Raw genomic sequence first — 25070 nt, 5'->3', positions numbered from 1 at the left:
CCAGTTACAATTCATGCAAAAAAGACTTCCGTGCCAGTGAAGCAACATTTTACCGATGACTTTTCGGTTTTCCATTTGTCTTTCGTTCAGTTGATGTGGCACCCATTTTCCTTCCTTTAAAATCTTTCCCATTGTTTGAAAACGATAGGAAATTGTTTGCTGAGCAACGTTTAATCTTTCTGCAAGTTGTTTTTGAGTTTGACATGCATCTTCATCCACTAATGCTTGTAATTGTTGGTCTTCAAACTTTTTTGGTTGACCTGGACGTTCTTTGTCTTTCACATCGAAATCATCACTTTTAAGGTATTTAAACCAGCATTCACTAGTATCTTGAAATGGAGCATGTTCACCATAAGCTTCCTACAGTATACAATAACTTTTTCTTCAAAATAATGAATTAAAACTTCCCGCAAATGCTCTTTTTTTGGCACGAAATTCGACATTTTTAAGTGTAAAAATATCTATGATGTTAACACCTTCAGCAAATTTGACATACGAAGTTTTGAAGCTTGCTGTCAATACAACAAAATAGCATACATATCAATCACATATATATCAACATGTGTATTCCATCTATTGAAAAAAATCTGCATTATTAACTGGTACACCTAGTAACATCTTAACAATATTGAGTCTTCTAACCCTTAAACTATATCTTTTAATTTACTTAGGTTTTTAAAAATTTTTTATCAGCAATATTTTGTAGTGGTTAATGTATATCTTTAGAATGAAATTTGTTGTTGTTTTTTTTCTTTTTTTCCTTTCTAAAGATTGGTTTGGCTTATAGGTCCTTTTATTTCTCTACAAATTTTAGAATCAGCCTGCCAATTTGTATTTTAAAAACCTTGTTTTTGCCTTTTAAATTGAATTTTAACTTTCATGACAAACAAAACTTTCAGTATTCTTAACGTTTGCAGGCTTGTAGAAATCTTAGCAATGGAATGAAGAATTTAACATAAATAAATGTCACACCATGTAGCCAAAGGGATTTATTTCTACACTAGAGTCCTGCTGCACGGATTTGTGCACTGGTGGGGTCCTGCTGGGATCAGGCTGAAACTGGCATCCAGCATCCCACAGGGATGTAGTAGTGCGTGAAGTGGCAGGTGCCCGGGGAGGAGCTGCTCCTGCTCATCCCGACCTCGCTCATCCAGTCAACTGAGTGGCACTCCCACTCTGGGAGCGCACTGACCACCAGGGGGCAGCTCCTGCATTGAGTGTCTGCCTCCTGGTGGTCAGTGAGCGTCATAGTGACTGGTCAACCGGTCGAATGGTCAATTAGGCTTTTATATATATACAAGAGGCCCGGTGCACAAAAATGTGTGCACTCGGGGGAGCGAGGCGTCCCTCTGCCCGGCCTGTGCCCTCTCGCAGTCTGGGATCCCTCGGGAGATAATGACCTGCTGGCTTAGGCCTGCTCCCGGGTGGCAGAGGGCAGGCCCAATCCCTAGGTGCAGCCCCTGGTCGGGCTCAGAGCAGGGCCGATTGGGGAGTTGGGGCGCCGCCCCCTGTCATGCATAGAGCAGGGCGATCGGGAGGTTGTGATGCCACACTCAGTCACGCTCAGGGTAGAGCTGATGGGGGGTTGGGGCACCGTCCCCTGTCACACTCAAGGCAGGGTCGATGGGGAGGTTGTGGCGCCACCCCCTGTCACGCACAGAGCAGGGCCAATCGGGGTTGGGGCACTGCCCCCTGTCACTCACAGAGCAGGGCCCATCAGGGGGGTTGGGGCTCTGTACCCTGTCACGCACAGAGCAGGGCCAAGCAGGGGGTTGGGGCGCCGCCCTCTATCACCCACAGAGCAGAGCCGATCAGGGGGTTGGGGCACTGCCCCCTGTCACTCACAGGGCAGGGCCCATCAGGGGGGTTGGGGCTCTGTACACTGTCACGCACAGAGCAGGGCCAATCGGGGTTGGGGCGCTGCCCCCTGTCACGCACAGAGCAGGGCCCATCAGGGGGTTGGGGCACCGCCACTCTCACACTCAGGGCAGGGCCGATGGGGAGGTTATGGCTCTACCCCGTCACACACAGAGCAGGGCCCGTGGGGGGCGGGGGGAGCCGCACCCTGTCACACACAGAGCCGCAGGGCGATCAGGGGGTTGGGAGCTCCCCCCTATCAGGCACAGAGCAGGGCTGATCAGGAGGTTAGGGCGCCTTCCCCTGTCACAAACAGAGCAGGGTGGATAGGGAGGTTGTGGCCCCGCCCCCTGTCACACACAGAGCCGCAGGGCGATCAGGGGGTTTGGGCGCTGCCCCCTGTCACGCTGATCCCGGTGCCGGGAGGCCTCTCGGCTCCGCTGATCCCGGTGCTGGGAGGCATGTTACCCTTTTACTATATAGGGTAGAGGCCTGGTGCACGGGTGGGGGCCGGCTGGTTTGCCCTGAAGGGTGTCCTGGATCAGGGTGGGGGGTCCCCACTGGGGTGCCTGGCCATCCTGGGTGAGGGGATGATGGCTCTTTGCAGCTGGTCACACACCCTTCAGGGTAGGGGTCCCCACTGGGGTGCCTGGCCAGTCTGGGTGAGGGGCTGAGAGCTGTTTTCAGGCTGGGGGTGACTGAAGCTCCCAACCGCTCCTTTTTTCTTTTTTTTTTTTTTTTTATTCTGGGCCAGCTTTAGCTTTGAGGCTTGGCTCCAGCTCTTAGGCCTCCGCTGCTGAAAGTAGGTTTCTGGCCTTTGCTTACAATGTTGCGATCCTGCTGGCTGAAGCCCGGCGGACTAAAGCAGGTTTCTGGGGTTTTGTTTAGCTTCTATATTTGTTACATAGTTGCTTAGAGTTGCAGCTCAGAGGCCTGCAGTGGCAGGCGGGAACGTTGGTTTCCTCCGTCACTGAAGCAAGCAAGCCTCATGTTAGTTTCAAGCTGGCTGGCTGCTGGCCGCCATCTTGGCTGGCAGTTACTTTGCATATCGCCCTGATTAGCCAATGGGAAGGGTAGCGGTCGTACGCCAGTTACCATGTTTCTCTTTTATTAGATAGGATAGACTAGAGGCCCAGTGCACAAATTCGTGTACAGGTGGGGTCCAGCCGGCCTGCCCCGATTGGGGCTGATTGGGCCAGGCTGGCTGGGAGGAGGGGCCATGGGCAGTTGGCAAGCCAGCCCCACCCCCTGGTCGAACTTCCAGTTGAATTCCGGTCAAGGGAATAGTTTGCATATTAGGCTTTTATTATATAGGATTATACCAGAAACTCAAATATTAGTTGATTGAACAAATATACTGGCAAGAATTTTTATTTATGTGAATATTGAGAACTTAAAAATATAAATTAGGAAACAACATTCTGAAATTTGTCAAATCTAGTGTGTATTAGGGTAAAAAATAATTTAAAGTTTAATGCTTTTATAGTGTCTGTGCTTGGATCTCTATAGTATTATGATTTTTGTTTACTGTGTATGTGTAAGGAAATACCTTTTGGCAATTTGAAAATGTGATGTAACTAAAATACAGGTCTGACTTGTTAATGTACTATTAAAGACTGAAAATTATTTTAATTGCTCTTTTTCTGACTAGTCCTTCAGAAAAAAATGATAGGTGACTTTGTTCTAATGTGGTAGTTTTATGTTTACTGTGTCGTAGGGTCCTAAGATAGTAAATACTGGTCAAAGTGCAAAGTATGATTATCTTTTATTGTCATCTTGATGTCCTATTAGTATTCATGGTTTTTAACATTATACATTTGTTTTTATGATTTTTCATATTTGCAACTACTTTAAGAAGTTTGGCATAAAAAACTTTGTTTTTTTGTTAATCCTTACCTGAGGATATTTTTCCATTGACTTTTAGGGAAAGTAAAAGAGAAAGGGAAAGACAGAGAGAAACATCGATGTAAGAGAAACACATCGATTGGTTGCCTCCTGCATGAGCCCCAACCAGGGTCCCGGCCAGGGAGGAGCCTGCATCCAAGGTACGTGTCCTTGCGTTGTGAATATGTTCAAACGCAGGACCCTTTGGTCTCTAGACCGATGCTCTAGCCACTGAGCAAAATCGGCTAGCGCTAGCATAAAAAACTTTGATGCTCAATGTTGAAGTTCCTTTGCAGGTTATTTACTAAAATCATAATCACAGAAAAAAAATCCATACCAGTTAGACATTATCTTAATTCTCATGCACATTTTCACTGAGGAGGGAGGGCCCTTGGCTTTTATGGAAGAATGTTATAAGAAATAGCCTTGTGAACGCCACTGCTAACCTTCCAATGTAAATTTTTATTTCACATAAAAAAGGAAAGTCTTTTTTATTATATTGATCTAATAGAAATGTAAAGTCAGATGTAGTTAAGTTTTCTCTTGTCATGTTAAAGTGCAAGATGGAAGAGGAAATATTTATTTTTGCCAAATCTACTAATATTTTGAATTTATAAGAAAACATGAAGCCTGACTTATTGTATTTGGTCCTATATGAGTTTCTAACTGCCTTAAACTCTTATCCACACTTCTTTTTAAAAAGTCTTTATTGTCTAGAGTTTCATGTGTTCTTCTTTCTTACTTCCTTACTTCAAATCATGTTTCTTTATAAATTAGTTTGTATTTTTGTCAAAGTTACTTATGCAAATAAAAAGATAACTAGCTCTGTAAGTCTTGTTATGAAAAAAGTACCTCCTCCCTAGTCACAAAATTTTCTACTTCCTACAGGCAATCACTTCTATTTTTCACAGTGATTTGTTTCAGTATTCCATATCACTAAGGAAAAAAAGTACTTATATTGCTACTTCTTTATTTTTCTGTTGTATGCATTTTCTGTTGACTTTCCAACATGGAAGGTAAGGATTTCATATTCTTTAATACACATACATTTCTTTTTCCAACCACACATATATACTTTCTGCCTTCCCCCTAACCTCATGGTTTTATCTTAATTTTAGTTGGATCAATATTTGAAGTTTACATTATTATGATTGTAGATACTATTTTATAATTAAACCACTTTTATTTTTCTACCTAACCTTTTGCTTTTACTAGAGTTAAATGCTTGTCTTGTTTCTTTGTTTATATACTTTTCTATACACTTATTAATTCAAGGTCAAACTCTCTATCAGATTTTTAAATATCCTCTTAAGATCTTTAGATTCATCATATGCTCTATCAATTTCATCTTCTTGAGACATTTTCTCCTTGAGCCTCTGATCTGCTCCAATTTGGACTGATGATCTTCTTTGCCTGTTGTATAACTCTCATAATTTCTCTTTACTCCATCCTGGGTGTTCCTTTGACCTTTCGTCTGTATTGGTTCCTTCATTTCCCTTACCCCATATTTTTCTCTTTCTTAATTTATACTCTTGTTTTAGTGAGGTACAAACTATAGAAGCTTGATTAGAAAGGGTATATGGGAGATAAAATTTTTTACCTTGTTTTGTCTAAGCAAGTCTTCATTTTATAGTTTGTTAGGATCTAGGTTGGAAATCATTGCCTTCTAGCTTCTAATGTTACTGTTGAAATCAGGAGCTAGCCTAATGACTCACTTTCTCCCTTCACCCTAAACTTGTAGGATATTCTCTTTGTCTCCAGTGTTTTAAAATTTTAATGTAATTCATTGAACTGGGAACTAGGAGAGCCCTTATTCTCTAAGTTTTAAAAACCTTATGTATGGTGAGAGGTAACACACAACCAGAAAATGCATAAAACATAAATATACAATTTGAGGAACACCTATTTAATCATCACCCATGTTAGAAAACAGCACATTGTCCGAAGTTTTCTTGATAGAACTCTCCAAAAGGTAACCACTTTTATGGTAACCACTGCCTTGCTCTTTATAGTTTTGTTATCTAATTATGTATTCCTAAACATTAGTTTTATTTTTTGCTCATCTTGAACTTTGTGGATGGAATCCCATTATATCTGTTCTGGCTTCTTTCTGCCAACATTATTTTGAAAATATATCCAAAATATATGTAGCTATAGTTAATCTTTCATATATATATATATATGTATATATATATATATATATATACACACACACACACACACACACACACATATATATGTATATATATATATACATATATATATATATTCCATTGTCTGAATATGCCACAATTTACCTCTTCTAGATAGATCTTTGAGTTTCTTTAGGGGTATTACTAATAATGTTACTTAGGAGCCTTCTTATATGTGTTTTCTGGTAAATGTGTACTTATTTCTTTAGAGCAGTGATGTTCAATAGATATATAATATAAGCCACATATGTAATTAAATTTTTTCTCATAGGCACATTACAAGAATTAGGAGAAATAGATACAATTGGTTTTAATATATTTTATTTAACCCAAAAAATCTACTCATTGAGATACTTGACATTTTTATGCTAAATCTTTGATACCTGATATGTATTTTATTATTACAGTTCATCTCACTTCAGTGGAGCTATATTTCAAGTGCTCAGTAGCCACATATAATTAGTATTTATTTATATTAGACTGTATAACACTATTTATGTATAGATATATAGATAATGGCAAAGTTTTATAAAGTAACTAGAGGCTGTTACATAGAATACAGTTTCATTTTTTATAAATCCAAGTAATTTGTTTGTATAATATTTTGATTTTCCTTCATTAGTATATTAGTTTGATGTCTCACAGAGACAGAATCAATCTCTGTCTCTCTCAATTCAAATGTTAATGTAATTCATAAACACCCTCACAGACACACTCATAAACAATGTTTAACCAAATATCTGGGCATCCTGTGGCCTAGAAGTTGATAAATAAAATTAACTATCACAATGGGCAATCAATCATCTATAAATTTGTTTGTTTCTTTCTAATTTTTATATTGTTATTTCTTTGTCTTGCTGTACTAGGCTAGCTAGGACTTCAAGTACAATGTGGAATAGAAATGATAACATTATTTTTTCTGATCAAAAGGAAAGCTTTCATTTTATCACCAACGTTAACTATGATGTTTATTATAGCTTTTTTGTAGATACACTCTTAACAAATTAAAGAAATTCATTAAGAGACTTTCTTATGAATAAATGTTGAATTTCTTAGATGCTGTTTCTATGTCTATTGAGATGAGCATATTATTTTTCACTTTTATTCTTTTATTTATTTAAATATATTTTTATTGATTTCAGAGAGGAAGGGAGAGGGGGAGAGAGATAGAAACATCTATAATAATAAAAGTGTAATATGCTAATTAGAGCGGATGTCTTTCCAGATGAAGTTGGGGCTGCTAGGGAAGCCCGGGTCCCGGGTGCCGGCAGCCGGGGGAAGGAAGGCCTATTCTTGCACAAATTTTGTGCACTGGGCCTCTAGTACACATATATACATATATATACATATGTATGTATGTATGTATGTATATGTATATATATGTATTATACACACATATGTGTATAATACATATATATACATACGTGTGTGTGTAATGGAATTTAGTTGATGTTGTGTTTAGGCTTTTGTTTTTAGGTTCATGAGTGAAAATATGGCTTATAATTTTCATCTCTCTCTTTGAGTTTTTATATCAAGGCTAGCCTTATAATAAATTGGGAAATCTATCTTGTTCTTTTTCTGTTTTCTGGGAAAGTTTGCTTTAAAAAATTGAAATCATAGGGGGTATTTTTTAATATTTATTATTGAAAGTATTACATATGTCCCCTTTTTTCCCCCATTGACCCACTCCCACCCCCATTGCCCCAGACCTTCACCATCCTATTGTCTGTGTCCATGGGTTATGCATATATGCATACAAGGTCTTTGGTTGATTATCTCATAGCAGGCATGTTTTCTGACCACAGTGTGATCATTCTAAAATTCAACTTTAAAAAAGGGGTAATTTTAAAAAATTCCATATGTGATGGCACTAGTGTTCAGGTCCCACTATTCTGAGGATGCCCCTGGCTCCCGGAGACAGTGACCTAGCTCATTGAGGAGCAGCCCTTTTGCCCTCACTTCCATGGCTGCAAGGGCCTCAGGCTTCCATGGGGTTGGTGGGCAGGTTCTCCTTACCCTCATCGCTCTAGGTCTTGAGAGTGGACTCCCCTCACCCCGGGCTGGGCAACTATGTCTTCTCATCCTCTTCCATCTACTGCGATGAATACCACTACCATCACCACCACTTGGCAGGTGACCGACAATGGGCAGAATATTACAAGATGGTGGAGAGCTGTCAACAGAGAAGGCTGAAAGACAGGGAATGGTTGGGGAGTTGGGAGCTTCTGAGATACATGTGCTTTCTCCAAAGTATCCTGAGCTGAATTCTGATGAACACACTACATTTGAAGATGAAGAGGTAAAAACTCAGAAGACCAACAGTTCAAATTCCAGCTCCAAAGAAAAAAGAAAACCAGTCGTTCAAAAAACAAGAAAAAAAGAGAAAGTCCAAAAGAAAATATAGCAAATGTGATAATAGTGACAGTAATTCACACTCTGACACTAATTCTAGCTTACAGGAAAAAAAGAGAAAGTCCAAAAGAAAATACAGCAAATGTGATAATAGTGACAGTAATTCACACTCTTGATACTAATTCTAGCTCTGATGATGGGGAAAAGAAGAAAAGAAAGCCAAAAACAAAGAGAAAGGAGCAAAGAGGGAGGAAAAAAGAAAAAAGACCAAAAAAAAACAACCCAGTGACTCAAGCTATAAGAATTCATAAGGGGAGCTGCCAAAAATTATCTGTATTGAGTACTCAAAGATTGCAGGTAACCATGGATCTTATAGGTCCAGAAGCTCCTATAATACACATATCTCAAGATGAGAAACCTTTGAACAATGGCCATGCTCTGTTCCCAGGTGAAGGTGCAGCCATGGCTGAGTATGTAAAAGCTGGAAAGTGTATCCCATGAAGAGGTGAAATTGGGTTGACAATTGCTTCATTTGAATGCTCAGGTTATGTTATGAGTGGTAGCTGGCATCGAAGAATGGAGGCTATACTAACTACTGTGTAAAGAGAACAAGATCTCCAGTGTAATGAGAAGAGAGCCCTTGTATCCTTTAACAAAGAAGAGCGACAGCAGAGGGAATAACATTCTACCCAGTTTGTGAGAGAAGGTGTATAGCAGCGGTTCTCAGCCTGTGGGTCGCAACCCCTTTGGGGGTTGAACGACCCTTTCAAAGGGATCGCCTAAGACCATCGGAAAACACATATATAATTACATACTGTTTTTGTGATTAATCACTATGCTTTAATTATGTTCAATTTGTAACAGTGAAAATACATCCTGCATATCATATATTTACATTACGATTCATAACAGTAGCAAAATTACAGTTATGAAGTAGCAACGAAAATAATTTTATGGTTGGGGTCACCACAACATGAGGAACTGTATTAAAGGGTCGTGGCATTAGGAAGGTTGAGAACCACTGATGTTTAGGAAGACAAAAGGGAAAGATGACAAATAAGGACTTTTGTTTTACAGTAGGATTTTGCACAGCAATTTACTTGACCAAAGTAGTATGAAAAGTATTTAGGAGCCCGGCCAGCATGGCTCAGTGCTTGAGTGTGTTGACCTATGAACCAGAAGGTTATGGTTCGTTCCCGGTCAGGGCACATGTCCAGGTTGCAAACACAATCCCCATTGTGGGATGTGCAGGAGGCAGCCGGTCAATGATTCTCTCATCATTGATGTTTCTGTCTCTCTCTCCCTCTCCCTTCCTCTCTGAAATCAATAAAAATATATTTTAAAAAAATTGTCTTTATGATGCAGCTATATCAACTATGTTAGTAAGTTTTTCAAGAAAAAGCTGCTTTTGAGATCTCTTTAGCAATTTATTTTTTATTTTTAACTTAAAAGGTAATATATACACTGGTTTTTTAAAAATATTCAAACACTGCAGAGTCAGTAAAATGTGTCTTTCACGAACTAAATCCTTGATCCTTCTCCCTGAAGAAATTTTTTTTGTTGTCTTCCATATCTGTCCATGAATTCTTTGTATATACAAGCATATTGTTTCAGAATAAAGGTTGGAGCTCTTTAAAAAAATAAAATAAAAATTCCCATATGTGTAGAAAGAAAAATACTTATAAATCTTAAAGATCAAAGAAGAAACCATAGTGGAAATTAGATGCTATTTTGAAATGTGTAGCTACAAAAATATTCCATGTCAAAAATCTGGGTTTTTTTGTTGTTGTTGTGTGTGTTGTTGTTTTCTACAGAGTAGTTCTTAGAGAAAATACACACTGAGTGTCCAGATTATTATGACCACCTGACGTTTGTAGGCAAATTAGCTATAATTTCACGCTGAAGTTGCTAGAGGGCCAGACCATTATAAATAGGGAAACAGGTTGTTTACCACGACGGTAGAAGTGATCTTTTTCTGAAGATATGGGTAAACACGATTTAACAGCCTTTGAACGTGGGATATATTTGAACGTGAGTGGCCAGATTATTATGACCACCTGACGTATGTAGGCAAATTAGCCATACACTGCATCGTATGGGATATGGAAGCCAAAGTCCTGTTCGAACACCTTTGCTGTCTGCAGTTACCAAGATAAAACGTCCTCAATTCGCACAGGAACACAAGGATTGGACAGTCGAGCATTGGAAAAAAGTCACGTGTTCCAATGAATCACATTTCTAGTTGCATCATGCAGACGGCAAGTGAAAATTTGGCGGAAACAGCATGAAAGCATGCACCCCACATGCATGAGTACAACCCTTCAAGCTGGTGGGGGCAGTGTTATGATTTGGGGCATGTTTTCCTGGCATGATTTGGGCCCTTTATTTCATGTGGAACAACGTCTGAATAGCACAACAGACATAAGTATCGTTGCAGATCAGGTTCATCCTACCATGTTGATGGCATATCCCAATGGAGATGGCTTCTTCCAACAAGACAGTGCGCCATGCCACGGTGCTTGTATTGTGCAGGAGTGGTTTCAAGAACACGAGGGAGACTTTACCTTGCTTAGGTGGCCCCCACAATCACCAGATCTCAATCCAATTGAGCATTTGTGGGATGAAGTTAAAAGAGCCGTCAGACAGCTGGTTCCACAACCATCAAATCTCACAGAACTGGACAGTGCTATTCATCAGACATGGTGTCAGATTCCTCACATCACCTTTCAGCATCTCGTGGAGTCAGTGCCAAGAAGAATAGCTGCATATTGAAGGCAAAAGGTGGCCCAACCAAGTACTGATGGGGTGGTCATAATAATCTGGCCACTCACATTCAAATATATCCCACGTTCAAAGGCTGTTAAATTGCGTTGTTTACCCATATCTTCAGAAAAAAATCACTTCTGTCATGGTAAACAACCTGCTTCCCTATTTATAATGGTCTGGCCCTCTAGCAACTTCAGTGTGAAATTATAGCTAATTTGCCTACAAACGTCAGGTGGTCATAATAATCTGGCCACTCAGTGTATAATCTATAGCATCTTCCAAATTGCTGATCTGACCCTGTGTTTTTTCTACTGTTGATTCCGTATTGTATTCTTCATTTTGATATTATATTCTGCATTTCTGATTCTTTTTTATGTTTTCTACCTCCATTTTTATGTTTCCTATCTTTTTGCTAAAGTTCTCACTATATTCATCTACTCTTCCCCTAAGTTATTATTTTTTTAATCCTCACCTGAGAATATATTTTCCACTGATTTTTTCTTTTTAGAGATAGTGGAGGGAAGGAAGGAGGGAGAGAGAAACAATCAGGGCACCCAATTGATTGCTTCCTGATCACACCCAGGCACATACCCCTGACTGGGAATCAAACCCAAGACCCTTTGGACCATGGGCCAATGCTCTAACAACTAAGCAAACTAGCCAGGGCTAATCTTCCCTTAAGTTTATTGAGCATCCTTCTAACAGTGTTTCTTTGTGTGTTTATTCATCTTATTGTCTAAAGTTTTACATATGTCTCCTTTCCCCCAATTGACGACTTCCCTACCCCCAGCCATTCCCACCCTGGGCAAGCCCCCACCGCCCCAGTGTCTGTGTCCATTGGTTATGCTAATATGCATGCATACAAGTCCTTTGGTTGTTCTCTACCCCATCTACTACCATTTGTCTCTGGATCTATTCTTGTTCATCAAATTACATTGATCATTATATCCCACATATGAGTGAGACCATGTGATATTTATCTTTCTCCGACTGGCTTATTTCCCTTAGCATAATGCTCTCCAGTTCCATCTACGCTGTTGCAAATGGTAAAAGTTCCTTCTTTTTTACAGTAGCATAGTATTCCATTGTGTAGATGTGCCACAGTTTTTTAATCCACTCACCTGCTGATGGGCACTTAGGCTGTTTCCAAATCTTAGCTGTTGTAAATTGTGCTGCTATGAACATAGGGGTGCATAGAATAGTAATAACAGTGTTTTGAATTCTACATCTATTAGATTGCTTGTCTCTATTTTATTTAGTTCTTTTCCTAGAGTTTTGTTCTGTTCTTTCATTTGGGACATGTTTCTCTGTCTCCTCATTTTGGCTGCTATCCTGTGTTTGTTTCTATGTATTAGGTAGAGCTGCTACATCTCCCAGTCTTGCTAGAGTAGCCTTATGTAGTAGGTGTCCTGTAGGGCCCAGTGGGGCTGCCTCCGGGGTCACCCAAGGTGGGGAACTGTATGCACCCTCCTGCTGTAGTTAAGCCTTGATTGCTGTTGGCATGTCAATGAGAGGGATTTACCCCCAGGCCAATTGGCTGCAAGGCCTGACCATGACTACAGCAAAGGAGCTGCTATGCAGGGCCAACCCTGTGGAGCAAGACACACTTCAGCAATGAGTTCACCCTTTGAGGATGTCCTTCGTGGAAGTGCCCTCTTGCAATCCGGAACTCCTTGAGGGATGTTGGAGAGCTGGTTTTGGCCCGATCCCTGCAGGCCAGGCTAAGGGACCTCTAGTAAGTTATATAAATGTCTAATTACAGGATTATATACCTAAAACTAATATAATACTATTTGTCAATTGAAAAATAAAAAATTATTAGAGGACACACAAAAAAATTTAACAACAAAAAAGGATCAGCCCAACTACCCTGGCGACATTAAGGAAGGAGTGTAAAAGAAAGTGGACTAACATCTTAGAGCAGCTCTATAATTTGTAAAATATTATGGTTATTTAGAGAGACCTCTGTTGCTGGGATTTCTGACCTAGTATTCAGGGACTTTTAGTAGATATATTAGTTAACTTCAGGATATCTGTGATTCCTCTGAAATTATGTAGAATATTTTATGTGTATATAATTTTTTGGTGGTAAGGAGGAGAAGGGTCAATAGATTGTCATAGGATCTCAAAAAGTTTAAGAACCACTGCTCTGTGGATTAAGAAAAGTTTACAGAGATCAACAAATAAAGATATTTGTGTGTATGTGTTTCATGTCTGTATATGAGTAACTATACTAGCATGTTATTATATACTAGAGGCCCGATGCACGAAAATTCATGCAAGAGTAGGCCTTCCTTCCCCCGGCTACCGGCACCGGCTTCCCTCCAGCACTCAGGACCTGGCTTCACTCCAGCCACTACTGGCAGGCATCCAAGACCCAGGCTGCTTTCCTCTGGCTGCTGCCGCCAGGCACCCAGGACCTGGGCTTCGCTCTGGCCCCGGCTTTGTCTGGAAGGACGTCCAGAATGACACCTGGAAGGATGTTTGGTTTAATTAGCATGTTACCCTTTTATTATTGTAGATAAGACTCTGACTTTTATTTAATAAATATTCTTTTGCCTGTATATTAACTGAGAACTTTGTTTTTAAAGGTTCAGGAGCAAGTACATCCCAATCTCTCAGCTAATGAAGAATCTCTCTATTACATTGAAGAGCTGATTTTTCAGCTGCTTAATAAATTATGCATGGCCCAACCAAGGACTGTTCAAGATGTAGAGGTAAAAAAACTATTTTGTTATTTAAAAAACTTACTGAGCCATTGTACAAATAAATTTTTGAATCCAAATATATTTCGTTCTAAATTGTGGAAACTAATGCCATTATGTGGGTTAGATGGTCAGTTCATTTTCGGCAAATATATCAAGGCAATTCAATGGGGAAAGGAAAAATTTTCAGCCAAAAAAAAAGTGCTAGACAACTATATTCGTTTATGGGGCAAAAAAACCTTGAAACTTAATTTCACACAAAAGTTAATTCATGATGGATCATGATCTTAAACATAAAAGCTGAAACAATAAAGTTTCTAGAAGAAACTGCAGGAGAATATCTTCATAACCTGAGGTTAAGCAAGTATTTTTTACAGAGGACTCAAAATACAGTGAGTATTAAAGAATAAAATTAATGAGGATAAAAAAGTGTCACAGACTAGGAGAAAATGTTTTGGAGTATGTATTCCTTGCAAAGAATTTGTATCCAGAATATGTTAAGAACTTCTACAAATAAAAAGACACCTTACTTTTACTCCAAAGGGGCAAAAGTCTTGAACAGATATTTCATAAAAGAAGATCTACTAATGGCCACTAAACATATGAAAAGGCTCGCAAGCTCACAAGCCATCAAGGAAATAGAAATGAAAACCACAATGAGATACCATTTCACACCCACTGAAAGGGATAAATTAAAGACTGATAACATCAAGTGTTGATGAGATGTAGAGCAAAGAGAACTGTTTACATTGGCGAGAGTGAAAAATTGTATCACCACTTTGGAAAATTGTTGGCAATTGCTTATAAAGTTAAATACGTATATATATATGTATATATATATATATATATATATGGCCTATGACCCAGCAAGTTTACTCCTAGGTATTTAACCCTAGATAAATGAAAATATATGTTTACAAAAAGACTTACACATGAATGTCCAAACGGTTTTATTCATAATAGCCAAAATTTGGAAATAATTCAAATTTCTATCAACAAGAAAATAGGTAAACAAATTGTGGCAGATTTATAAAATGGAATACTACTCAGTAATAAAATAATAGAACGAACTATTGATATATGCAGTAACATAGCTACAATTCACAGACATATTATAATATGCCATCATATACCAGAGAATATAATATATCAGAGAATACATATTATAATGATACCATTTAGATCAAGTTCAGAAACAGCTAAAATGAATGTTGATAGAAATCAGGATCATGGGTGGCTGCCTTTGAGGGGTGGAAATTGAGATGATAGAAATGTTGTGTATCTTGATTAGGAAAGCATTTTTCAAAATTCTTTGAATTGTACACTTCAGATCTGTACATTTTACTGCATATAAATATTGTCATTATATTAAAAGAATAATATATTGCCCTGGCTGGTGTGGCTCAGTTGGTTGGAGCATCATCCTGTACACCAAAACGTCGAGTGCTTGATTCCCAGCCAGGGCACATGACTAGGTTGCCAGTGAGAATCCCGGGTTAAGTATGTGTAAGAGGCAGCCAGTCGATGTCACTCTGCTCTGCTCTCCCTGCCTTCTTCTCTCTAGAGCAGTGGTTCTCAAAACTTCCTAATACCGCGACCCTTTAATACAGTTCCTCATGTTGTGGTGACCCCCAACCATAAAATTATTTTCATTGCTACTTCATAACTGTAATTTTGCTACTGTAAACAATATGTAATTATATATGTGTTTTCCAATGGTCTTAGGCGACCCCCTTTGGGAGTCGAACGACCCACAGGTTGAGAACCGCTGCTCTAAAATCAATAAACATATCCTTGGGTGAGGATTAAAATAAGTAAGGTGCCATCCGTCACTATTCCCCTGTACCCTCCTCACCTCCTCCAAACCCCCTTCTCCCTCCTGGCAATCACCACTGTTGTCCATGGTCCATGAGTTTTTTCTCTTTTTTTCTTTTTTGCTCAGTATCTCCACCCCGCAGCCAGCACTTCCTCCCTGACAGCTGCCGGCCTGCCCTCTATCTATGAGTCTGTCTTTTGCACTATACTGTTTATATCACCTTTCCTTTGAATATCTATATATCTATATATATAAAAGCCTAAGTGACCGTTATGACCGGTCGACCAAATGACCCATCAACCAGTTGCTATCATGATGCACTGACCACCAGGGGGCAGACACTCAACTCAGGAGCTACCTTCTGGTGGTCAATGCACTCCCACAGCCAAACTCCCTCAGCCTGCCAATCTCCCGTGGTCTCTCCCTTTGCTGGTTGGCCCCGATCAGCCCCAATCGGCCCCGATGACTGGCCAGGCTGAGGGACCCCACCTGTGCACAAATTCGTGCACTGGGCCTCTAGTTGTTTCCATAATAAGACAGCAGCTCCCAGTATGAAGGAAAATCTTTCTTTGGAGTTATCGCGCTATTAAGAGTGTCAGGGACTCTGGCATTAAAGCATTTGTTTCCCTAATCTCTGCTGTAAGAATTGTTCATTAAATAAATATAATAAAAGCATACTTTTCAATAAAATTAATTAAAAAATTAGAAATTCTGCTAAATTGATTCAGTTATCATTACTTTTCATTATTCATACCAATCACTGGTTCACATTAAGGTTAGATGAACCATAATAGTAACCTAAAAGGCTTGGATTTTTTTTGCTAAGAGATGCATTTCCTTAAGTCATTCTCTAACTTCCGCCACCCTCTTGATCCTCCAAGAGGTACATGATCGCTCTTCTTTTTAAAATTCTTCTCTATTTCTGAAGGTCTAAGATTAGCAAAAGGAGAGTGAGTGCATAATAATTATTAATAATGAGTTAATTTTTGCTAGGAAACCTTACTGTACAATCAATGATAGAGTATTTTATGTTAGCTTTAATCTCTCCTAATATTATTACTTTTTCTTTTTTTTTCAGTTCCATTTTAATTATGCTTACACTTAAAGCTTTCTATTTAAATTTCACCTTTTTATTTACCCATGGGGATTATTTGGAAGAATCTTAATAGTTCTGTTGATTTTTAAAAAAATATTTTTACTTATTACAAGAATCAAAACATTGTTACTTCCATTAAGAATGGTAATAAAGTTGTATGAATTTTCTACTTATGAGCACTTCTGTTAATAATAGTACTGCTATCATCTAAATAGGAACGAGTTCAAAAGACCTTTCCTCATCCAATTGATAAATGGGCTATTGCTGATGCACAATCTGCCATAGAGAAACGAAAACGAAGAAATCCCCTCTTACTGCCTGTGGACAAAATCCATCCGTCACTGAAGGTAATAAAAAAATTAAACATTGGGGAAGTTCTTCATAATAAAAATACTGAGATAGCATTGCTATGTACATATATACACACACATACAGTATTTAAATAGCGCAGTCTATGTTATTGTATATGTGCACTTGCATGTGTATTTGTACTTACACATACATATATATTTCTTAATATGTGTACAAAATAAAAATAAGTATACTTTGATAAAAATCAAATTGTTTCAAATAATATTAAAAGTTAGTGATAAGCAATAATTCATCTTTGTGGCATCTTTTGATGACTACTACCCCTGACTTATTTTCAACCTTTTCTTAAGAAGATGCATAATGCCAAAAACTGTGAGTTCAAAACTGTTTTTAAATTAATCTGTATTTATCACAGATATTTTTATATACATTGGAAAGTAGACTAGGGAATATTATTTAATCTACAGGAAATACTTGGTATACATGGATTTGAATACCCCTTGGTAACAATTCTAAGACCCTCCCTTTCTATATATATATAGAAACCATTGTATTTTGGGAATATTGGTTAAAGCAAGGTCTTTGAAGATAGCAGATACTTGTCAAATAGGTTTTGGGTAATGTATTAAGAAGTTTTCAGTTAAGTCCAAACGAAGATTTATATATTAAAATGAACTGTCTCTTTTAGTTTGATACTAAAGACAAATTTGTTACATTAGGTGTCTCTCTTTCTCTCTCTCTTTTTTTTTTTTTTTTGGTACCCTTGACCAGGAATTGAACCTGAGACCCTTTGGTATGCAGGCCAACGCTCTTACACTGAGCCAAACTGGCCAGGGCAGATGTCTCTTTCTTTTTTCTTTTTTTTAGATGTCTCTTTCTTAAAAAAGCCCCTGGTACTGGGACCAATAATTCATTTTATATCTTATGGTATCTGTAAGTTTAGACTTTGGGTTTATAGAGAATCCTTTATAAGTGATAATGTTAAGTGAAATTTTTAAGTGTCTGACTAGTACTTGATAGTGTCATTTTTTAGAATTAAATTGTTTATTTTTTTCCACAGGAAGTTTTAGGGTACAAAGTGGACTACCATGTGTCCTTATATATTGTGGCTGTACTAGAGTATATCTCAGCTGATATTTTGAAATTGGCTGGTAATTATGTTTTTAATATTCGACACTATGAAATATCTCAGCAGGACATTAAAGTGTCAATGTGTGCAGATAAGGTAAGTGTTGGAATTTAAATTAAACTTGAATAATAGAGACTATATATTACTTCTACCTCCCACTTTTTTATTATTATATTAGTGATTTTTATAACTCCTGGTTTTGGAAGGCAGAAAAATGCTGGCTTTACAGACTAACCAGGATATTTTAGGATTTTTCATCATGTGACAAGATAGGAATCTCTTTTTCCCCAAATAAGAATCTTTTATCTATAGGAAAAAAGCATGCAGAACCTCAAACTAGTTTAAGAAAGGTAGTGTGAGTTTTACAGTTGTTGTTTTTTTGAGTTTTATATTTTTAGGAACAAATAGTGTACAGAGTATTCAGCACAAGTAATTTTGAAAAACATAATTTGTTTTCATAGAATAGTTTAGTGGGGCACAGGTAGAGAGAAAAAGACTTTGCAATGCCAAACTTACTTCCTTTTGATAATTTTGTTATACTTCTTCCTTCCTGGCTGTAAGCTACTGAGGAAAGAAATTGAGTCTATTTTTTCTCTCTCCTCCTTTTCTTCCCCTTTCTACTTGTCCTTTTTTTCTTACCCTTTAAGTCAATATTTTTGAGTACCTGTCATGGACCAGTCACTGTTCTGAGAATTGAAGATACAGCACTGAAAAAGTCAGCAAACTATGTTAAAAGGAATTTATTTTAATAGGAAATAAAAATATTATAAACAAATAATTGCAGCACAATGTAATTAAAGATATTAAATGAATAAGTTAAAGGTATAAGGGAGACCAGGAACACTTCACAAAGAGGCTGCCTAAACTAGACCTCTAAGGGTGAGTGACCCCCAGGACCTGGCATATGCCGGTAGTTCTCTACTTTGTACATCAAAATTACCAGAAAGCTTTTAAAGAATACTGATGCATCTCACCTGCAAAGATTCTAATTTACTGAGCCTGGGTTGGGCCTCCAAGCCTGAGTATTTTCAAATTTTTTGAAAGTATCCCAAGTGATTCTGATAAGCGATTATGATTGAGAGCCACTATACTATACCATAGTCTCAAAAATGATTTTTTACTTAAATTTCATAGTAGAAATTCTTATTTCTATTTTTACTTTGAAAATTATGATTGCATGGCTTTTTAAAAACTTGTTTTTATCTCAGACTTTTAGTAGAATTTGCCTGTTCCCTGAACCACTTGAGAATAAGTTTCCGACACAGTTTAGTGTCCTACAAACAAAAACATAAGCACAGTTTAAATTTATTTATTTATTTATTTTAATGTGGACTCGTGGATTCTTATTTTACTCAATGGGCCCTAATCCACTACTTCATTAAATTGTCCCAGATTTGGCCAGTGGGGCTCCTTCAAGTTGGCTTCTTTGTCCCTATCATCTTTGAACACTCTCTTTTGACATAGGATGTTCTAGGTTCAACTTGTTCTTTACCTACTGCTCAAGCCTGGAATTGGTTGTTTCCTAAAATATCCTGGTTCTGTTTTGTGGCCTATGGTATTTAAAAACCAAGATCTGGATGCTAGATGGGCTTATTGCTATTTGAGTGTCATTGTTCTGGTCTCTTAGAAATTTCAATATAGGAGTTTACGTAGGAAAGAAAGAAGATTGCTACTAGAGGACTGAAGCCAGTGGAAAAGATTTTGAAAGGGGAACCAGGGAGAGTAGGATAAGCTATACAGAGAAAATTATATTCGAGCTAAGTGATTAAAATGGCTATGTATTTGTCAGATAAATAAATGTGATAGTTGTAAGGAAGGTCAGAGAAGACATTCTAGACTGAGGAGAATACAAGGAACTGACCAGATTTAAGAGATGTTTCTGAATTACAGTTAACAGGATTTGGGGACAGATTTAATATAGAAGTTGGAGAAGTGGTAAATCTAAGGTAATGACAAGTTTTCTAGTTATGATGATCAAGTACATAATGTTGCTATTAGTGATGCTGAGGTGGAGTATACCTATATAGGTTTGGTCAGAAAGGGAGATAACTAGCAAGTCTTACATAACACTTACCTAGAGTCCAGAGAGATGCTGAAGCTAGAGATAAACATTTAAGGAATCATCATCTACATAGTCATTGGTAATCATCTAAGAAGATGAGTTCACATAGGAGAAAGTATAGCAGATGCAACTGACCACATTTAAGAAATATTTCTGAGTTAGAGTCAACAAGATCAGGAGGGCAGTGTTTATTTTGTTCATTGCTATATTTTACCAGTATCTAGCACAGTGACTGGTGATTAGTTAATCAGAAGTTTAAGAATGAATGAATGAATGATTATCTCATAGCGTGTTGTCAGAATTTTCTCTCATCTCTTTGAAGTTGTTTTATGTTTTGGAGTTTCCTGTTTGAGATTATGCCTTTTTTCCCCCTGAACTCTTAAGAAAGTAGTTTTCAGAATATATAATTAAGTAGGTCCAATTTTTCTTTATTAACTATTTTTAAAATATATATTTTTATAGCCCTAGCTGGTTTGGCTCAGGGTATAGAGCATCAGCCTGCAGACTGAAGGGTCCCGGGTTTGATTCCAGTCAAGGGCACATGCCAGGTTGTGGGCTCGATCCCCAGTGTGGGGTGTGCAAGAGGCAGCCAATCAATGATATATTCTCTCTCTCTCTCTCTCTCTCTCTCTCTCTCTTTCCCTCCCTCCCTCCCTCTCCCTTCTTTTCTGAAATCAATAAAAAATATATTTTTAAAATATATTTTTATTGATTTCAGAGAGAGGGAGAGAGAGATAGAAACATCAATGATGAAAGAGAATCATTGATTGGCTGCCTCCTGCATGCCCCACACTGGGGATCGAGCCCACAACCCAGACATATGCCCTTACTGGGAATCAAAAGGTGACCTCCTGGTTCATAGGTTGACGCTCAACCACTGAGCCACGATGACCAGGCTATTAACTATTTTTAATTGTGAAAAGTATGGTCACCTTTTTCTTACTGCTTCTAATTTACAACCAGTTCTTGCCTGTTGGTTGACTTATGTAGCAATTTTTACTATTTTCTGAAAGGGGAAATTGTTGCTATAACAACTTACGCTTCTGTGGGGTGCTTGGTTTTAACAAATGAATTTAATAGTAGTTGTTAATGTTATCCTTCAGAAAAGCATCACACTTTTCTTCTATCATGTGCCTCTACTATAGTATCATTTCATTTTTTTTCTCCTTTGAACACATCTAAGTGCATATAACCATCCTTAAAGTAGGGCAAGGAACTATTATTTTGAATGTCTGCTATTTGCTAGACATAGTAGTATGCATTTTATATACATTACCTCATTGAATTCTCTCATCAGTTTCATTTTATATACTAGAGGTCCAGTGCATGAAAATTTGTGCATTCGGGAGGTGGGGTGTCCCTCAGCCCGGCCTGTGTCCTCTCACAGTCTGGGAGCCCTCGGGATATTCAGCTTCCATGGGGAGCGGGCCTAAGCCGCAGTCTGGCCTCCCTCTGTGGGAGGCGACCTTGACGGGCCAATCTGGGGATGGCAAACGGCTGTCCCCACCCTGAATTACCCCACCCCAGTTGCAGGTGGCCTCCCTCTGCAGGAGGCATCCCCAGCGAGCTGATCTGGGGACAGCGAGAGGCCAGCCCCACCCTGAATCGCCTCACCATCGCCGGTGGCCTCCCTCTGTGGGAGGCGACTGGATGGGCAATCGGGATGGTGCCGGCCCCCATCACCCCGCTGCTGGTCGCTGCTGCCGCCTCCCCATCATCGTCCCCTCCCTCTGCCCACTGGCATGCACCTTGACTGGCCTGGAGCCACCTGCTCGCAGGCCCCCCCCACACACACACAGAGATTGTTCCACTATTTGGTTAATTTGCATATTATGCTTTTGTTATATAGTATAAGGAATCTACCTTTAAAAGAATAATCATCTGTAATCACAGGTGAATGAGTAGTTGAACTAGGATTTTGACTGAGTTGTTGTTTGCACACACACACATATTTTACTATTAGATTTATCTTATTTCCAGAAATATTTATTTTCTCCCTTCAACTTTTCATATTTCTCTTATTTGGAATTTTTTCATATATTGGCCTGTAATATAGACAGCTCTCATTGTTTAATATAATGTTTTAATTGCAAGTACTTTGAGATGGTTTTATAAAAGTAAGGAAAATAAGTTATGCACTATTGATTTATTTCTCAGGTTTTGATGGACATGTTTGATCAGGATGACATAGGTTTGGTTTCCCTCTGTGAAGATGAACCTAGTTCTTCAGGTGAATTAAACTACTATGACCTTGTCAGAACTGAAATTGCAGAAGAAAGACAGTATCTGCGGGAACTAAATATGATCATAAAAGTGTTTCGAGAAGCCTTTCTTTCTGACAAAAAGCTGTTTAAACCTTCTGTAAGTAACTTTTTCGGTTTGAAATTCTGTCTACCCTAAAGGTCAGGTAGCAGCTTAAAATCATAAATAGTAACTTTAGGAGTATATAAAACAAACATTCTTTCATGTAGTACTTCTGGGTTTTTAAAATATGTAAATTATTATACTAACTAGAGGCCTGGTGTACGAAATTCATGCACGGGTAGGGGGGTTTCTCAGCCCGGCCTGCACCCTCTCCAATCCAGGAACCCTTGGAGGATGTTCGATTGCCAGTCAGACATCCCTCTTGCAATCCAGGACAGCTGGCTCCTAACTGCTCACCTGGCTGCCTGCCTTATCGCCCCTAACCACCTCTGCCTGCTGGCCTGATGCCCCTAACTTCTCCCCAGCCAGCATGATCACCCCCTAACTGCTCCCCTGCCAGCTCAATAGCCCCTAACTGCCCTCCCCTACTGACCTGATTGCCCCTAACTGCCCTCCCCTGCCGGCCTGATTCCTTCTAACTGCCCTCCCCTGCCAGCCTGCTCACCCCTAACTGCCCTCCCCTGCTGGCCTGATTGCCCCTAACTGCCCTCCCCTGCCGGCCTGATTCCTTCTAACTGCCCTCCCCTGCCAGCCTGCTCACCCCTAACTGCCCTCCCCTGCTGGCCTGATTGCCCCTAACTGCCCTCCCCTGCCATCCTGATCGCCCCCTAAGTGCCCTCCCCTGCCAGCCTGATCGTCCCCTAACTGCTTCCACCTGTCAGTCTGATCACCCCGTAACTGCTCTCCCTGCCGGCCTGATCGCCCCCTAACTGCTCCCCCCTGCTGGCCTGATCACCCCCTAACCGCCTCTGCCTAGGCCCCTGCCACTATGGCTTTGTCCAGAAGATGTCCAGTCTAATTAGCATATTACCCTTTTATTAGTATAGATGTAATAAGTTTGATGATAATGAGAATTTGATGCAAAATGAGAAAGGGGAATTATACTGGAATGAAATCTCTTTTTCTGCCATGCAGCATCTAAGATTTATTGTTGTTCATTTGAAGATGGTGAAAAAGATGTATGGTCTAGAAAAGACATGCTTTCTCCTGTCTTTCTGTGTGTTTGTTTTTTGTTAATCCTCACCCAAGGATATTTTTCCATTGATTTTAGAGAGAGTGGAAGGTGGGGGAGAGACACAGAGAGAGAAACATTGATTGGTTGCCTCCCACACACATCCATGGGTTGGGGATTGAGCCTGCAATTCCTTGACTGAAATCAGAACTGGGACCCTTTAGTCCCTGCGCTGATGCTCTATCCACTGAGCCAGACCAGCTAGGGCTCTCCTGTCTTTTGGTAGGTACTTTAAGGCAGTACTTTAAAGTTTTAACAGTGGAACTTTTTAAGGATAAAAGTATGCAAAATATCACATTAACAAAGGCAGAGCTGCTCTGTTAAAAGACAGGGCATGAGAGGTGAGAGTAGGATGGGGATCCAGGAAGTTTTGTTCATCTTTTTATATCTGTAGCTTTGAAAGTCAACTCTAAAGAATTCAGATAAGCAAATACTCTTTTTTAAAAAAATATTCTTCCTATATACTAACCATGTAATATCAAAAAAAGAAATGATGAAAACGAATTTCGCCGAAACCTGTTTGGCTCAGTGGATAGAGCATCGGCCTGCGGACTGAAAGGTCCCAGGTTCGATTCCGGTCAAGGGCATGTACCTGGGTTGCGGGCATATCCCCAGTAGGAGATGTGCAGGAGGCAGCTGATCGATGTTTCTCTCTCATCGATGTTTCTAACTCTCTATCTCTCTCCCTTCCTCTCTGTAAAAAATCAATAAAATATATTTTTAAAAGAAAAAAAAACGAATTTCGTCTGCAATAGCAACAAAAAGGATAAAATACCTGGGAATAAACTTAAAAGAAGTGAAGAACCTATATACCAAAAACTATAAGGCAAAGGTTGTAAGAAATTGAGAAGACACAAAGAAATGGAAAGATATTCTATGTTCATGGATTGGAAGAATCAACATAGCTAAAATGGCCATATTACCTAAAGCAATATAAAGACTTTATGCAATCCCCATCAAAATCCTTATGACATTTTTCAAAGAAATAGAACAAAAAAACCCATCAAATTTGTATGGGACCACAAAGGACCCTGAATAGTCAAAGCCATCCTGAAAACAAAACAGAACAAGAAACAACAAATCAGAGGTGGTATACTCCCTGACTTCAAATTATACTACAAAGCTACAATAATCAAAACAGTATGGTAGTGAGTCAAAACCATACTGCCTGCTTAATAAATGGTACTGGGAAAATTAGAAAACCACATACAAAAGAATGGAGCTAGACTGCTATTTTTTAAAAATAGGTTTTTATTGATGTTAGATGGAAGGAGAGAGGGAGACATTGCTGTGAGAAACACTGATGAGTTGCCTCCAGTACACACGGACTGGGGACCAAACCCACAACCTGGCATTGTGCCCTGACTAAGAATTGAACTGGTGACCTTTTTTTTTTTTTTTTTTTAAATATATTTTATTGATTTTTTACAGAGAAGGGAGAGAGATAGAGAGTTAGAAACATC

General features: G+C 39.0%; 1 protein-coding gene and 1 pseudogene across 12 annotated transcripts in view; both read left to right on the top strand.

Annotated features, from left to right (window-relative positions):
* SOS2 (SOS Ras/Rho guanine nucleotide exchange factor 2) overlaps window positions 1-25070 on the top strand; it is a 103251-nt gene that overhangs the window by 20637 nt on the left and 57544 nt on the right. For 11 of the 12 annotated variants that reach the window (XM_036306206.1, XM_036306219.1, XM_036306201.1 and 8 more), the window contains 4 exons: window positions 13643-13768; window positions 16884-17015; window positions 18041-18205; window positions 22329-22532. In XM_036306206.1, coding sequence (XP_036162099.1) covers window positions 13643-13768; window positions 16884-17015; window positions 18041-18205; window positions 22329-22532 — 627 coding nt within the window. Of the gene's footprint in view, window positions 1-12626; window positions 12787-13642; window positions 13769-16883; window positions 17016-18040; window positions 18206-22328; window positions 22533-25070 lie in introns of those variants that run through there. The other variant, XM_036306210.1, reaches the window with a different exon arrangement.
* Window positions 6020-9092, top strand: LOC118654813 (annotated as a pseudogene).

The sequence above is a fragment of the Myotis myotis genome, unplaced genomic scaffold, assembly GCF_014108235.1.
Source record: "Myotis myotis isolate mMyoMyo1 unplaced genomic scaffold, mMyoMyo1.p scaffold_m19_p_1, whole genome shotgun sequence".
Classification (NCBI taxonomy): domain Eukaryota; kingdom Metazoa; phylum Chordata; class Mammalia; order Chiroptera; family Vespertilionidae; genus Myotis; species Myotis myotis.
Note: the sequence above shows the minus strand (reverse complement) of the source record. Positions and strands in the feature narration are given on the sequence as shown.